The sequence below is a fragment of the Bos grunniens genome, chromosome 16 (genome assembly GCF_055505025.1).
Source record: "Bos grunniens cultivar Pamir isolate PY7600 chromosome 16, Bosgru_T2T1.0, whole genome shotgun sequence".
NCBI classification, from domain to species: domain Eukaryota; kingdom Metazoa; phylum Chordata; class Mammalia; order Artiodactyla; family Bovidae; genus Bos; species Bos grunniens.
Window position 1 is genome coordinate 34136840 of NC_141180.1, and position 16423 is coordinate 34153262.

Genomic DNA, 16423 nt, shown 5'->3' on the forward strand with positions numbered 1-16423 from the left:
GAGGGTCGATGGCCTCTTGCCCAGAGCATTGCATGCCCTGTCTTTGAGCACATGGGGACACCCTGGTTCTGGGGACCTCAGAGCACAGCAAGGCCCAGGGGTCAGAGACTGCTCTGGCCCCGAGGAAGAACTCACCCCACACCAAGAAAGGGCCACCCAGAGAAAGTAGTATGCTTCAGGTAGTGAGCAGCCTGTCACTGGGGTATACAAGCAGAAGTGGACATTGTGAAGGGCATTTCTGCACTGGGGTGGGCTCCTTTCCACTGAGAACATCTGAAATTGTTTGGGGGTGGGGGGAACAGTGCCTCCTAATGGAAGCTGTGGCTGCAGGCAATGAGCAAACAAGAACCACTCCTTGAATTCTGACTGCAGTAGGTACCCTGCCTAGTGCTTTACAGGGTCATCGCAGTTAATATGCACTGTATATTAATATTGTCAGCTGACACATATGGTATTTACTGGCTACCATGCACTGGCACTTCACTAACTTTTAAAATATTTGTTGCAATATAATGAGGCAGGAAGTACTGTTATTCCCACTTACAGATGAAGAGTTTTAGGTGCAGACAGAAAGGACAAGGGACAGAAAGGTCATGCATGGAGCTAGTAAGTGGGGGAGATGAAATTTGAAACCATCACCCCCAGGCTGCAAAACCTTTGCCCCTAACCGCTGTTATCTGCAGGTCAGGGCTGGGCACCCCTGGTGAGCACTGCTGCCAGCCAAGGAAGGCTTGGCAGCTTTAGGCTGCTGCCCCAGCCCAGCTCCTATGGTTCCCCATGGCTCATGGCTTAGGCAACAGGGCCTGGCCTCGCTGAACTGGGTGGGGTGGGGAGGCGCTGGTCCCCTCACTAGGCGGGACCAGCTGCAGTGTGACAGATCCAAGCCATGGAGGATACTGGCCCAGAAAAGGCAAACACTCCTGCAGAGCCCCTAATTACGGGGCCAATGAGCGTGGCCGCTGAGCTGTTACCTGGTGCCAGGCCTGCCTACCATTCCCGGGGGGCCTGTGACACTTCTCAGGCAGGGAGGGGGCTCAGGGCAGGGAGGAGCAGGCCTGTGCAGGAGGCAGCATCGAACAAGCAGCAGTCTTGCCGGCAGCAGGGCCAGCATGGGCAACGTAAGCAGAGCCCCCACCCTAGCCTGCTCCCAGGTGGGAGGGTCAGGCCATGGGCAGGGGCAGAGGCAGTGGTGGGGGATGGCTGAGCTCAGGCTGATCTCCCCCACCTCAGCTGGGCCACCCCAGGCCCCACCCTTTCCCCAAAGTCTCCATGAGGAGACTGGGGCTGGGCTGGTGATAGAGTTTGCTCCAGGCCAGCAGGGAGAGATGGGGGTTGCTGGCCCATCCTGGAGGATCAGTCTTTCCTGCAAGTTGTGGGTGCTGTGCACCTATCCCCTATCCCCAGCTGCTCAGATGTTCTTACCCACTCAGTGCCTATGCCCCCTTGCTGCACTGGAGCCTGGGTCCTCTGCCGCTGATGAGAAAGGGGAAGGCTGGTGCCATGGGTGCCCTCGCTTGGGGTCCAGCCCAGCACCCTCTCTTCTGGCAGTCCCCAACCCCTGAGCTGAGACCAACCAGGGCTGGGATTTTCTCAGGAACCCATGGTCCTGCTGTTGGGGGGCTGGGTTTGAATCTCAGCCTGGGAAGAACCTGAGAAGCGACCTTCTCATGACGGGGAAGGGAGCCAAGAAAGGCAAGTGGCTTGACCGAAGTCACACGGCAGGACCCTGGCCCAGAGTGTGCTGGTCTTTGGGGCGGGATTGCTCTTACGGCCTCCTCTCCCACTCAGAGTGTGGAGCACCGCGTGCTGTCCCGGGATCCATCCACTGACCTGGAGACCAAGCAGCCTGACTCGGGCATGTCCTCGCCCAATACCACCATGTCAGTCCAGCGGCCGAACTTTGACCTCAGCTCGCCCACCAGTACCCTCTCCAACTACGACTCCTGCTCCTCTGGCCACTCCAGTGTCAAGGGCCAGCGCTCTGTGCGTGGTGAGTGGGCCTGGAGGAGGTGGGAGGGGAGCAGATGAGAGCCAGCCCAGTGGGCCCTCAGGGCCATCCCTGGACCTACTGTGCCTGTGGCTGACACTGGAGACTGCCCAGGTCACCAGGAGGGGACGCTGCTTCTGGTGAGGACAGGGGACACTCATGCTTGTGTGTGTCCATCACAAACATGCCTGTACATCCACAGGTACCCTCCCACCCACAGAAGCTACATGCACCCCACTTATAATTCATCCTTGTTCACCCAAGTTCCCCAGACATTACACACGCCTACCCACACTCGAGTGCACACTTACACAGGTGTACACACAATCTATAAATATGAATACACAGACATGTGCACACACCTATAATACCTGCACACACTCATAGACCCCAGGTCTAATGCAAACATATTCATAAGTACAAAGAAGCATGCACACACTTTCATGAACACACATGAATGCACACTCAGGCAGAAGCCAGCCATGTGTGTCCACACATGCTGACCAAGCCCTAGCTTAGGTGTGATGCCGGATTCAGGCCACCAGGTGGTAGCCTGCAGAGCTGACAGGCACCCTGCAAAGCTGGGGTGTGGCCATCCAGACTCCTGCCACCTGCCCTGACAGATCTGCCCTGAGGAGCCACCCCTCTGCCCTCCAGGTAGCTCTGCCCTGTAAGCCCATCCTGGAGCCCAGACCCTCTGCCAGCTCCCCTCCAACCTGAGCACAGTGCAGGGCTATGGGTGGGCAGGGCCAGGGTGATGGTGGACCCACAGTGGAGCCATGCATGCCAAGCTCCACTGAAGCCAGCCTCCCCCAGTGGCAGGTCATTTCCAGGCAGAAGAGGGGTCTCCAGCCGGGGGTCAGCCTTTCTGAAAACTCCCCAACCCATCTTTCCCTCCCTCTCAGGGGTTCCCAGCCCAAGAGCAGCAGACATACAGAGCTACATGGACATGCTGAGCCCAGAGCCGGACCTGCCCCGTGGCAAGATGGAGAAAACCAAAGCACCACCGCCACCACCCGACTTCCCTCCACCACCCCCGCCCCCAGGCACCCAGCTGCCCCCACCCCCACCAGGCTTCCCAGCTCCCAAGCCCCCTGAAGGGCTACAAGCAGCTGACATCTACCTGCAGACGAAGAACAAACTCCGACATGTGGAGACCGAGGCCTTCAAGAAGGAGGTAGTGAAATTCCCCCACACACAGCCTGCCTCCCTCCAGATCCGGGAGTGGGCTGATGGGGGATGGTGGAGGCCAACGGCTAGCCCGGCTCGTGGGTACAGGGCGAGGGATGGGGGTCCCCGGTCCAATGGCCTGTTCAGGAGTCAAAACTTCTGCTCAGTTCCATGGTGACCCAGGGCTGGATGCTGGAGACAGGGAGACAAGGAAGACATAGCTACCACCCTTTGGGGAGATGGGGAGCAGGAGAGGCATGAAGGAACATATACCCTGATAGCCATGCCTCTCAGGAGCTGGATCCTCACCCCATCTTGCCCAGAGGAGCAGGGTGTCTTGGAGATGGCAGAGAATACGTGTAAACTGCCTCCCCACAGACTTACATGTACCCAGCTCTGGGCACAGGGGGAGAATGGCTCCCAAGGGAGTGTCTTCCAGGTGGGAGATGCAGGCAGTAGTGAAAGTGAGGGTCAGAGGAGGGTGGAAGGGAGCACCAGAGGGAGCACTAGTAGGGCTCAGCACTCTCAGCAGTGGGGGCTGGAGGCAGGGGGTAATAAGGAGGCTGGGTCCCCAGTTTGGGGCTTCAGCTCCCAGGTGAATAGACAAGCCGGTCCTAAGATGGGGTCTCTCCCTGGGGAGAAGCAAGCTAGTGAGAAGGTCCTGAGTTCAGGGGGCACTCTGAGTGTGAGGGACCCATGATGCAGGGCCTGGAGGATCGTGGCCGAGGCTTTGGAGCAGGGACGATACAGAGGGCTGGCGTGCACAGCTCTGAGAGTCCTGGGTGGCACGGAGGCCCGGAGGGAGCCCTGGAGTTCTGGCCAAGAGGAGAAAACCAGGCTGGTCTGAGAAGGGAGGGCCCCTGAGACCCCAGGTGACTGAGTCTGGGGTAAAGAATGCTGCTGCTGCTGCTGCTAAGTCGCTTCATTCGTGTCTGACTCTGCGACCCCATAGACAGCAGCCTACCAGGCTCCACCGTCCCTGGGATTCTCCAGGCAAGAACACTGGAGTGGGTTGCCATTTCCTCCTCCAATGCATGAAAGTGAAAAGTGAAAGTGAAGTCGCTTTAGTCATGTCCGACTCTTAACGACCCCATGGACTGCAGCCCAACAGGCTCCTCCGTCCATGGGATTTTCCAGGCAAGAGTACTGGAGTGGGGTGCCATTGCCTTCTCCAGGGGTAAAGAATAGAGCTCCTCTAAGGTCCTGTGGGAGCCTTGACCTTGTAGTTCTCTCTCAAGCCCAAGGCAAGCTCTCCAGAGCCAAGCTCAGTGACCAGTTCCCACAGGTGACCCAGGTCACACAACCACCGGGTGGGGGAAGGGAAGGATACAGTCCCTGCAAGGCCACCCGTCTACCCCCTTCTTGCCACCTCAGACCAGGCCTTCAGTGCCTTCCCTTTTCATTTCCGGAAGGTGGAGGGGGCCCAGGAGAGGCCTGCAGGGTGCCTTGGGCCAGTGGACTTTCTCGGCCGAGCTGGTGGGCTCTGCTCTCAGCCTCCAGCCGCAGGACTGGTGGCCCGGCCTGCGCTCCCTCCCCTCCGCTCCCCTGAGCCAGAGCATCAGGACTGCGCGGTTCCGTGCCCCTCCCGGGTGTGTGCGTGCTCAGAGGCAGGCTCTGGGGCCGCTCCACAAAGGGCTCTTTGTGTGCTCCGCGCCCCCCGCCACGGCTTTTTCCCGACCGAGGGCAGGAGCAGGGTCGCGGCGTCCGCGCCTCGGGGCTGCAGGGGGCGCCTAGGGGGCAGGCCGGCCCAGAAAACGAATCCTGCGGTGTCGCGTTTCCTTGCAACGTGAGCCCGGCCGGCTGGGGCTCGGAGGGTCCGGGGCCACCAGAGGGACGCTCGGACTGAGGGTGGGGCAGAGGACAGCCCCTGCTAGGTGACTTGGCCTTTGGCCCCTCCGCCTCTTGTCTTTCTTCCCGGGCTAGGCTTTGTGGGGGTCGGCTGCGACGGGGCGGGCCGCCCGCGCTGTCACCCGAACCCGCCCTGCCGCCCCTGAAATCCGAGTCTTGGGCGCGAGTGTCGGTGTCCCTTACGCAGACCGCGATGGGTTCCAGATGCGGGAGGGGAAGAGCGGGGGCGTGACCCGGAACTCCGGGGGGCCAAACATGGAAGTGCCCACAGTGAGGTCCGAGTTGTCTCTGGCGGATGGAGGCTGGGGTGCTCAGCGCGGAGCGGAGGGAGAGAGACGCAGCCGGGGCGAGACCACATCTGGCCCGCGGGGTAGGCGCGGCGGCCAGGTTTGGCCCAGCAGTTGGCCACCCCCCTTCCCCGTGATATTACCGGCTGTTTGGGGGGTTCGGCCAGGGATTGGTAGGCTCTGGGTGATGTCAGGCCGACAGAGCTGTTCGGCGCTCGAGGGCGCGGTCGGGCGGGCTGGGTTGTAACCTGAGAGCAGAGATCAGGTAGCGCAGGTGTCGGGTCCACGCTGCCCCCGCCGCCAGGTGCACAGCGGGGGGCCACCGGCGCGGTCGCAGGTAGGAGCAGACGCGGCCGCGGGCCGGCCCGCCGAGGGCCCTGGGCAAACAGGAGCACACAGGACGCGGGCTCTCGAGTGGGCTTCCTCGGCGTGGGATCCCCGCAAGAGAGGCGCGCGGGGCCGTCTGGGGGCCGCTGTGCTGCGGAGGCCGGGAGCTACCCCTGCTTCGGCCCCCGCTGGCGTTCGGGCTGGGTCACCCCGCCCCAGGGCCCGCCCCTTCTAGCCTCGGTAGGGGCTCCTGCGCCCCTTGGCCCGCGCCCAGAACCCCTCCCAGTCTGGCCAACCAGGCCTGCCCTTTCACCGAGGCCCCCCCCTCCCCGTACCTTCGCCCCAATCCTCGCTCTGAGAACAGAAGGGTCGGGGACCGTGAGCCCCCAGAAGGTGAAGCGCCGGGAGGCGTAAGGGACAAGTGCCCAGGGCTCACTCCGCCCGCTGTCTTCCCGCAGCCCAGCTCCCGCGACGGTCGCAACGGGCTGCGGAGGCAGGACTCCGGCCGCAAGCCCCGCGCCTTCAGCAAGCAGCCCAGCACGGGGGACTACTACCGCCAGCTGGGCCGCCATCCCGGGGAGCCGCTGGTCGCACGCCCGGGCATGGCGCACAGCGAGGAGGTGCGTGCCCGCCAGCCCGCGCCCGCCGGCCGCCCGGGACCCGGCTGGGCCGCCCGCATCTCACTCGCTGGCCCCTCGGCTCCCCCGCAGGCGGTGCTGCTCCCGGGAAACCACGTGCACAACGGCTGTGGCGCCGACCCCAAGGCGTCCAGGGAGCTGCCCCCACCGCCCCCGCCGCCTCCCCTGCCCGAGGCCCTGAGCTCGCCCCCGCCTGCTCCGCCTCTGCCCTTCGAGGGCTCGGGCCCCGGCGGGCAGCGTCGCTCCTCTTCCTCCACTGGCAGTGAGTAGGGGCTGGTTGAGGGGTGGAGGGCGGCGCTGGTCCTGAACGGGGAGGGAAACCTAGACCACCCCCTCCCCCAGCTGCCACTGTCCTGGTGCTTCCTCTTTACCTACTTGATCTTTCTGCAGCCCCTACCCCAATGAGGACTTGACCCTAAGGGAAGGCTTGGAATTGCTTTAGGTCTTGTCAGAGCAGGACTGCTGTGTGATCCGGGGCAAGTCCCCTGCCCTCTTTGGTCCCTCCTGCTGCCTCTGGCCCAGTAGGGAAGGCCTCCCAGCTCCAGTGGCAGGCTGGTGCTAGAGGGAAGCTCAGAGAAGTAGAATTAGCTTCACGGAGGCAGGGTTGCTGGACAGACTTCTTCCTGCCCCATATTTCTCCGGAGTGTTTCTTCCATTCCTGGCCACTTTCTCTTGTTCTCCCAAGCTAGCCATTATACATCCCAGGCCTAGCTATGGGGGACAAGGCCAGCTGTCCATCATACCCTGCCCTCCCCCTCCTGGTGACACCCCCGAGCATCATACTTTTTAAAGAGTTAGACCAATGACCAGGATTCCCGGGCTTCTTTTCTGAAATGTGGGGCTCCCTGCATGTCAGGGCCCCCAGCAGGCCCAGGAGGTGGTATCTGGGTGCTGATGCTTCCATTCCAGCCTCAGTGGGTGGCGGAGATGCCTTCCTCACCCAGCCACTCGGCACCAGGATCATGGTTAAAACCACCATCCAAAGCTTCATCTCCCTGACTAGGGCATGAGGCTGCAGCAGGATTCCAGGTAGGGCCACCCTTGGGTACCTGTGGAGCCACAGCCCCTTCAGACTGGAGCCATGGTAGCATGTTCACCATCAGTTGCACCTCCAGCTTTGGGGTCAGTGTCTTCCCTTGGCAGTGTGGAGCAAGGCTGAAGCTAAGAACAGAAGAAAAATGGACTCTGGGCTTCTCCACACACCCCTTCGCAGCAGAGCCTGGGCTGGGTGCCCTATCCCAACCAATGCCAAGATTGAGGCCCTGGTGAGGGGGGCCAGGGCCCATGGCAGCCCAGCCCAGCTCTCAGGGCACCAACAAAGCTGAGAACTGAGCAGACCACCTTGTGGAGCCCCAGCGCAGCCTGAGCCAGGGGCAGATGGACCGCAAAGTTCCTCCTCTCCCTGGCTTCTCTGGGCATCTCCTTCCCTCCCCTCCTCCCGCTTTCCCTGCTGTCCTGGCTTCACCCCAGCCCCCTCCCTCCCCTAACTTCGCTGTCGCTTCTCTCCTCTCCGTCCCTAGAAGTGAGAGTCCTGAGACACAGGAAGAGTGAGTAGCTGCGTGCGCGGCTCCTGGCTGAGGCGCGGGGGCGGGGCACAGGGCAGGCTCAGAAAAAGTCCGGCTGGTGGGGCTGGGGGCTTGAGGAAAGGACAGGAGGAGGGGCCGGCAGGTGAGGGGTGCCGGACACCACCGGCTGGACCGCCACTACTCCCACCTGCGCATGCGCATTCTGTGCCCGGCTGACAGTGTAGCCTAAAGAAATGAGCCGGCAGCGGGCACCCATCAGCACTTTTGTCTTTTTTCCTCCTCCCACTACTGTGCTCGGGGATCCCCAGCCCCGGGGACCTAGAAGCTGTTGGTTCCCGCTTTTTTCCCCTCACCGAGTCCTGACCCCTCCTCCGGCTCGAAAGACAACCCTCTTCAAACCCCGGTCGCCACCGCCGGCCTCGTCGGAAAATGCAAACTCCGCGCCACGCATTTGCATGTCATCCGCTTGGCCCTTCTTCCTAAGTGCCCCCATCCCATATCCTTAGTTAGGGCTCGGCTCTCCTGGAGCCGCCAGAAGTGAGCTGCGCTTTGCCATAACTGTGCTCCGGGCTTGCAACCAGTGTGTCTGTCTGCGCGGGTGTCTGTCTGTGGGCGTGTGTGGGGAAGGTGGGAGGGGACCGGCCAGGTTGTGGGATCCAGGGTCCGGTGTCTAGAGCCAGGGAAGCCCCAGGTGACTCAGTCCAAGGGTCACTGGGCTTTGCTGATGCAGAGAGGGTCAGATGGGAGACTCCACCCTGGTAGGGCTGCGCCAGGGAACCTGGGACAAAGGTCAGGTGGCTGGCCCCAGGTAGTGTTTTGGAGCTGGGCAGTCAGTACGCTGGGCGGAGACATTCACTAGAGTCCCCAGGGCCGGCCCAGGAGCCATCATGAACTCCCAGGGGCCTCCAGGTGGGGCCCCACACCCCGTGAGTAGGGCCGGGAGGATGGTGGGGCCGCACAGGCTGCCAGCCAAGGAGGACCCGCCTCTGGGGTCCCTGAGAGCTGCTGGGGTGGAGGGGCAGGACCTGGAGAGCTGCCCTCTGAGCCCAAGGGAAGGCCGGGGCCCGAGCTGACTTGGGGAGGCGGCAGCAGAGGGCAGGTAGGGGGCGGTGGGAGTGCGGGCCCCACACCGGGCCAGCGTCTCCTCTCCTGCCTCCGCCCAGGCACCAAGTCTTTCAACATGATGTCTCCGACGGGCGACAATTCGGAGCTGCTGGCTGAGATCAAGGCGGGCAAGAGTCTGAAGCCCACGCCGCAGAGCAAAGGGCTGACCACGGTGTTCTCCGGCAGTGGGCAGCCGGCCTCCCAGGTAGGAGACGCGACAGGCGGCCCCGCCCCGGTCCCCTTCACTCCTGTTTGCCCAGCACTCAGCCCCGCCGCTTCTCCCCGCAGCCGGAATCGCCGCTGCCGCCGGTGTCGCCGGCACCATCACGGGCCCGGAGCCCCACCCCGCCGGCCGTGGGGTCCCAGCCATTGCTCAATGGCAGCGTGGCGCCGGCGCCCCCCGCCACCCCTGCGCCGGGCGTGCAGCTGGACGTGGAGGCGCTCATCCCCACGTACGACGAGCAGGGCCGGCCCATCCCCGAGTGGAAGCGCCAGGTGATGGTGCGCAAGCTGCAGCTGAAGATGCAGGAGGAGGAGGAGCAGAGGCGGAAGGTGGGTGGGGAAGGGCTTCCCAGAGCACCCTGGGGTCTGTACCTGGGCCCGTCGCCCCTCCCCCACGCCATCCCCCAACCTGCTCGGGCCCTTTCAGCCTCAGACGGTTCCCACGACCTTTGGGAAAAAGCAGGGTTGGACCACCACCACCCCTCTTCTGGGAGTGTTCCCAGTCTCCACCGCCAGCACTACCCCCACCAGCTCCCAACTGCCTGTCCCTTGACAAGAAGGCAATGTTCATCAAGCTCTAAAGTGCCCTCAAATCGCTTGTGATCCTGTTACCATGACTATTGTGGTTCAGGTGCTCTGGGTGGGGCTGGGCTTATTCACTTCCGACAAGCTCTCAGGTGAGGCTGACTCATCCTAGGGATGGTAGGAGCAGCCAATAGGCTTTTGGTCATAGTCAGACTGCCCTGGGCTCCTTTCCTGAACTGCCTCATCCAGCCTCAGGCTTCTCATCTGTCACCATCACTGGCTGGCAGGATAGTTTGCCCTTCATCTGCTGAACAAATATCCCCTGGGCGCTGTCTTGTTTTTCGCACACTGTTGTATCCACTGGGGATTCACAGTGAATATGTCAGGGCCTGCTCTCAAGGTGGCTGTGGGGGTGGGGGTGGGGTGTCAACCAATAACCAAACACAGCACCTTAGTAGTGTAATAAATGCCCCCAGGGAGACAAAACAGGTCAAATGAGGAGGTGCTCTGATGGGGAGGGCAGAGGACTGGGCAACCTGAGACCCACCAGCCTATTAATATTTGGGTTTGGGGTGGGCTTAGGAGAAAGTGATGTCTAAGGTAGATGTGGAAGATTAGGAAGAAGGGGACAGAGAAAAGAGTGGAGCAAAGAGCAAGTAGGAAGGACAAGGGAGGTCTGGGAATCAGAGCGGGTGTGGTGGCTCCAAGGGGTGGAGCTGGAGATGTCAGTCCTGGTCAGGTCACCGAGGCCTGGCTTTGAAGAAAATGGACTTTCTCCTAGAGCAGTGGGGAGCCTGGGAGTGGGACTGAGTGGTCAAGTGGCATCATCATTTTTTTTTAAACTTCTATTCAATAAGTATCTATTGAGTGCCAAGCGAAAGCCAAGTAGTGGAGCGCACATGTACAAGTCACAGTATCTACCTTTAAAGCACTCACCTTCTGGCAAGCGAAGCAGGTATATAGAATTCAGGGAAATAAACTTAATAATAGAAACCAGCCAAAACACAGATTTATGTATAGATGCTTCTTTGAAAGTTGAGGCATCATCATACTTGTATGTGGGAAACATGTTCCTAAGTGGGACTGTACTGGCCAGGATGGATTGGTACGCCTGTGAAGTGATGGCAGCCCCTCCCTCCACCCCGCTGGAAAAGTGTAGAATGAGGAACAGATGAGACTCTAAGAAAGTGCCTGGCGAGCCTAGCTCTATCAGTTGCGTTATTCTAGGAGTCAGAGTGGGTGGGAATAGGAGTGGAAGCCACAGGTTCTTTAGCAGCCTCTCATTCAGCACTAAAACCGATGGCATAGACAGGGAGGGCTTGGCTGCAGGGGACTTTGATTAGGGGGGGTCATCTGTCTGGAGTGAGGAGCGGCCTCGCTGGGATCTGGCCTCAAATCGCAGACCTTGGATGGGGAGGGAGAGGACTGCCGTCTGTCGCAGCTTCAACGCCTTTTGCATGTTCCTTCGGTGGTGTAATGAGCGACCAAACCAGGTGTGGAGACCCCATCCGCCGGCCCTGCCTCTGCAACAGCGCCCAACGCCCGGCTGTGTGTCTCTGCCAGCGACCAAAGCGGACACTGCCCAGCGCCTGGAGCGGCGGCCTGGGCCGAAGCTTCGCCCCAGCGTAATCTTCCGCCGGCCAGGCGCGGCCCGCCCCTGCAAACCCAGCCCCGCGGAGCCATTACACCACCCAGGACATGCAAATAGCGCCCCCCGGCGACCGTCGCGGGAGCCGGGCCGGAGGGAGACGCGCCCCCCTCCCCTCTCTTGTCTTCCCCGCCTTAGCTGACGGCCACCAGCTCCTGCTGCTACCCCCGCGAGGGCTGGAGGTACTCCCGCGAGCACAACGCCATCCTCGGGCCCTTCGGGGAACTCATGACCGAGGCCGACATCCTTCGCATCGAGCAGCAAATTGAGAACCTGCAGGTGCTGCACAAGGCGCAGAAGCTGGAGGCGCGCCTGGAGCAGCTGGAGCTGGAGCTGGAGCAACTGCTGCCCATCTCGGCCGCCCTGTCGGCGCCGCGCTTCACCGTCGACCCACGCCGCATGCACGGCCGCGCCGCCAGCCTGCCCGCCTGGTGCAGCAAGATCTCCGTGCTGCTCAAGAGCATGGCCTCGCTGCTGGCCGCGCTGGGCGGACGGCCAGCACACCCGGCCGAGCTCCTGGCTGCCGACACGGGCCAGCCGCTGCCGCCGCTGATTGACGCCCCCTGGCGGCCAGGCCCGCTCTGCCTGGGCCGCTCGCATTCGCTCAGCTGGTGCCGCGAGGCCGTGGCGCGCGAGATCCTCGAGTGCGGCGTCTCCGTGCGGCACCTCCGCACCATGTACGAGCGACGCGCCCTGGGCTCGGAGCCCCCGCGAGGCCCGCGCCGGAAGCTCTCGCTGCCTGCCAGCGCGCCGGACCGCGAGCCCATCCTCGAGGAGGACTACGCGGTGGCCAGCCCCAGCGAGCCGAGCGCCGCCGTCGCCGCCACCACCAACGGCCTGCCGGCCGCTGGCGAGTACGTGGGCGTCCTGGATGCGCCCGTGGCGCCGGGCCGCCAGGCGGCGCTGCCAGGGCCCGAGCAGCTGGCGCGCAGGCCGCCGTCCTCCACCGAGCTGCGCGGCGTCCAGGACTACATTGACATGCGCAAGGAGCGCATTGTCTACCTCTTCCTAGAGCACTGGCGCAAGTCGACCTTCCGCGGCCCCGGGCACCACGCCCAGGTGCGCCTGCGCAGACTCCTGCCGCGCGTGGTGGCTGCGGGCGCCGGTGCCGACCCCGGCCCAGAGGCCGCTGCTGTCTCCCGGCCGCCGGCAGGCGATGGCCCGGACGAGCGGCTGCTGCGCCTGCTGAAGCAGCGGCAGGTGGTGGGCAAGCTGCTGGGCCACTGGCGGAGCCTGCTGCGGCAGGTGCCGGCCCGCCAGCCCCCCGGCCGGGCCCTGGCGCACGGCTTGTACTGGCCAGAGCACTTCTTGCCGCCCCTCGACGGCGGCGCGCCCCGGCGCTACGACAGCCTCACGCTGGACCTCTTCATGCTCGGCTACTTCCAGCTGCTCGAAATGGGCCTGAGCCGCGAGGAGCGCAAGTTCCGCCACCTGCTGTGCTACGAGATGTTCGACCGGCTGGGCAGCCACCCGTGGGAACTCATCCGTCTCTTCCACCGCGTGGTGATCGAGGAGGTGGAGGCCGGCCGGCGCAGCTGGAGCGACGGCTTCGAGGACCTCAGACGACAGTTCTTCGAAGACAGCCCGGAGGCTGAACCGGCTCGGGGAGAAGAGACAGAGAAGGAGCAAAAGGAAGGGACAGATAAGGATGAGAGGGAACCAATGGAAGAGGCCAGTACAGCTCAGGCAGGGAACTGGCCAGAGGGGCAGCCCGAGGCGCCTACCCCTGCGCGGCTGCCCCCGCCTTCACCCCCGCCCGCGCCTCCCCCGACGTCGGTCCCTCCTAGTTCCGAAGACCCTCTGGAGCTGGTGTCTGAGATGGGCGAGTTCAGCAATGAGGACATCTGCCGGTACATCGACCGGAGCTTCTCCTTCTGGAAGGAGAAGGAGGCAGAACTCTTTGATATCTGAGCCAGAGGATCCGGAATTTACCCTCAAGTGTCTTAACCTGGGCCTGGATGCTTGTCTAATCCCCTCCAGAAGGGCAGGAAGAAACCAGGACAGGACGAATGGCCTTGGAAAAGCCAGAGTGTCCAGGACCAGGCTGTCTCAGCCTTTAGTGGCCGATTGTGGGGTGTTGGCAGGAATCGGCAGGGCAGAGCACAGGGTCAACCTGGTGTCCCCCTTTGGCTCTGCAGCAATGCCTGGCTCCGTGTGGAGCCAGGTGGAAACAGCAGCCCCTGTGAGTGGGGGACTGTGGGTCCCCCTTGGGGCCCTGTGGCTTTCATTTTTCACTGGAGTTCAGAGCGACCTCTTTGGCTGAGGTCAGGGGAGCCACATGTGCAGTTTTCATTTGATGTGTCCAGACTCTTTCTCCTCTGTAACATGCAAGTAATAAAAGTCTTTGCTGTAAGCTGCCTGTGTGGATCCTCCCCGCATGGTGTCACTGCAGCCGCACAATTGTTGAGCTGGTGTCTCCCACCTTTCAGAATAGGATAGGCATGGGCCAGAAGTTCCTTCTCAGTGGCACCAGGGACCAGTCTGAGCCTCTCTGAGCTGGCAGGAACTATGGGGGCCCAAGTATGAGTCTTCCCAGAGATTCTGGGTCATGGGCCTGGAGCCATCTATCCATCCAACCCTGTGGGGAATCTCCTCTGAGGCTCTTCTACTTCTGCACTCAGCTCTTGACTCTCTGGCGCCCCCTCTAGGACACTGGGGCCTGAGTCTTCATCCATTTGCCCTACAGAAAGGTCTCTTCCTGCAACTCCTTGTCCCTGACTCAAAAAGGTTCCCTGGGTGGGGGTGCTGGCCCCCATCTCCCAGCCCATGCTATGCTGTGTTGCAGGAGGAGCAGGAGGAGGCCTGGCTGGCCAGCATGCCTGCCTGGAGGCGGGACATCCTGCGGAAGAAGCTAGAAGATGAGAGGTGAGCTCGGGTAGACTTGGGGTTCAGCAAGGTGTCTTGATTGTGTCCCTGAGGTGGTGGTACCAACCAACACTATCTCTTTTTTCTTCCAGGGAGCAGAAGCGGTGAGTGTGGGGCTGGGCCCAACCTGTGTCCCTTCCCCCCACCCAGTCCCAGTCCTTTGGCCTCTTCATCTAGGACCATCGTGAGCATTTCCCCTTGTCACTCAGCCCTGTTTGCACAGCATCTTTGCTCCCAATAATGCTACCAGACACTAGTAACGTATCCACTGCCCCCCAAAGTCTAGCTCTTATCCTGTAATAACCTGTACTCCCAATTACCCAGCCCTCTCCCATTAACCTAGCCTCTCTGCCCTGCAGTTAACCCAGCCTCGGTATCAATAACCTAGAGAATCTGTCCCTCAAATTTTTAACAAAATGTATGTCCCTTAATTCTTTAGTTTTTACCCCTAGTCATCTAGCCAAGTGCTGTGTGATAGAGGTATCATTTGAGCCACAAATTTTCTAGCAGCCACAGTGAAAAAAATAAAGATATGAGTGAACTTAATAGTATATTTTATGTAACCCAGTGATAGTAATTATAAAAATTGAGATGTCTTACACTCTTTTTAAAAACTAAGTCTGGAAGATGGAATGAACATTTTGAGCCCACAGTGCATCTCAGTCCCAGCATTTCAAATGCTCAACAGCCACACGTGCTTAGTCTTAACGGGAACAAAGATGCTGATGAAGCTTAGCCTCATCACCTGTGCAGATCTAGCCATGTTCTAATAACCTGTTCCCAGTTACCCAGCACCTGTCTCCCAAAAATGTGGTCCTTCTGCCCAGCAGCCCTACCCCAGTCCCAGGAACTCAGGTCCTAGCCCCAATAATTTCATGCCCTTCCCCCACACCACCCCCTCCTCATCCTCTGCCACACTGTGTCTCAGCACTTTCTAGAAACACCCGGTCAGCAATAACCCAGCCACAGTCTCACTCACCCAACTCCTATGTATTCAACATCCCCCCGCGGTGACCCCAGTCTGCCCCTAGTCAAGCCCCTCTGTCCCCAGCAATCCCACCCACATGCCTCCTAACCCAACCCCTGTCCCCAATCCCCTTCTGCCCCTACAACCCATGAAACGAGTGCCTCTGTCCTCAGCAACCCAGCCCCTGCCCTTAGTAACCCACTCCTTGACACCGCTGACCCCGCGCGGGGCCTGGCCCACCCTCTCACCTTTGCCCGGGCTTCTGCCCCCACGCCATGCCTAGGAAACAGGAGGAGAGACAGAAGCAAGAGGAGATGCAGCGGGAGAAAGAGCAGTCGGAGAAGCTGCGGACGCTGGGCTACGACGAGAGCAAGCTGGCGCCCTGGCAGCGACAGATCATTTTGAAGAAGGGGGACATCGCTAAGTACTAGACGCAGCCTCGCGAGCTCGGGGGTGCCCCCAGACCCGCCCCGGCCTGCCGGGCCCAGGCGGAAGGGCTGGGAGCCGCGCCGCCCTCCCCTCCCGCGCTGAAACCCTTCCTTGACCCCGACCCCGCCCCCGCATCCCCAGTCCTGGGCGATGCTGGAGCGCGGCCGCTGCCGCCGCCGCCGCCGCCCAGAAAAAGTGCCCAAGCTGTTGACGCAAAAAAAGATGCTGCTTATTTGCATGCCTACTTACATATATTTGCATGTTCGTTGAATGTCAAAGTGTGCAGAGCTCTTCCCGAGCTCCGTGGGTGATGACTTTGTTTTCCTGCGGGGCGCGCGCCCGGCTGCCGCCCCCTCCCCCGCACCCCGGAACCCACGTCGCTGGCGCATCCTGGGCGGAGGCAGGCCCAGCGCTCGGGGAAGGGGTTTTCCTCCCTTCCTGACCCAGATCGACGCCCGGCCCAGCCCCGGCCGCATTTCCCATCCCCGCCGAGGGTTTCCTCTCAGTCATGTTTACCAGAAACGGTGAAAACTGCAAACTGCCCGTCGTAGGAACGGAGTTGCCGCTCCGGGCGCCCCACCACCCTCAAGTCTGCGCGCCGTCCCCAGCCAGGCCCCGCACCTCCCCGGACCCTTTCACTGCCCTGGTGGAGTGAGCAGAGGACGAGGGACCCTAAAGCTGTGTCTCCCAACTGCTGCCTCCCCGATCCCCGCTATCTCGCACCCCCATTAAAGCTCTCTCAGCCGCCCGGGGCCTATGCTCACTCTCACTCGCCGACACCGCGACTTCCTCTCCTCGGGGTAACTGGGCCAACGGCTGAGCGGGAGGGGGAGGCTTGGGATGAGGGTCACACTGGCCTTCGCCATGAATGGCAAGACTT

The 16423-nt window shown here is 61.6% G+C and overlaps 1 protein-coding gene across 14 annotated transcripts in view; it reads left to right on the top strand.

The window, feature by feature from the left end:
- The window catches only part of ESPN (espin), a 34186-nt gene extending 17895 nt beyond the window's left edge, over positions 1 to 16291 (top strand). For 2 of the 14 annotated variants that reach the window (XM_086344231.1, XM_086344233.1), the window contains 8 exons: positions 1789 to 1990; positions 2893 to 3164; positions 6078 to 6239; positions 6330 to 6519; positions 7778 to 7804; positions 8947 to 9092; positions 9176 to 9439; positions 14068 to 14153. In XM_086344231.1, the coding sequence (XP_086200357.1) occupies positions 1789 to 1990; positions 2893 to 3164; positions 6078 to 6239; positions 6330 to 6519; positions 7778 to 7804; positions 8947 to 9092; positions 9176 to 9439; positions 14068 to 14151 (1347 nt within the window). In that variant the 3' untranslated portion in view covers positions 14152 to 14153. Of the gene's footprint in view, positions 1 to 1788; positions 1991 to 2892; positions 3165 to 6077; positions 6520 to 7777; positions 7805 to 8533; positions 8710 to 8946; positions 9093 to 9175; positions 9440 to 11420; positions 13636 to 14067; positions 14154 to 14239; positions 14252 to 15397 lie in introns of those variants that run through there. The other 12 variants (XM_086344222.1, XM_086344224.1, XM_086344229.1 and 9 more) reach the window with 11 other exon arrangements.
- The last annotated feature ends 132 nt before the right edge of the window (positions 16292 to 16423 follow it).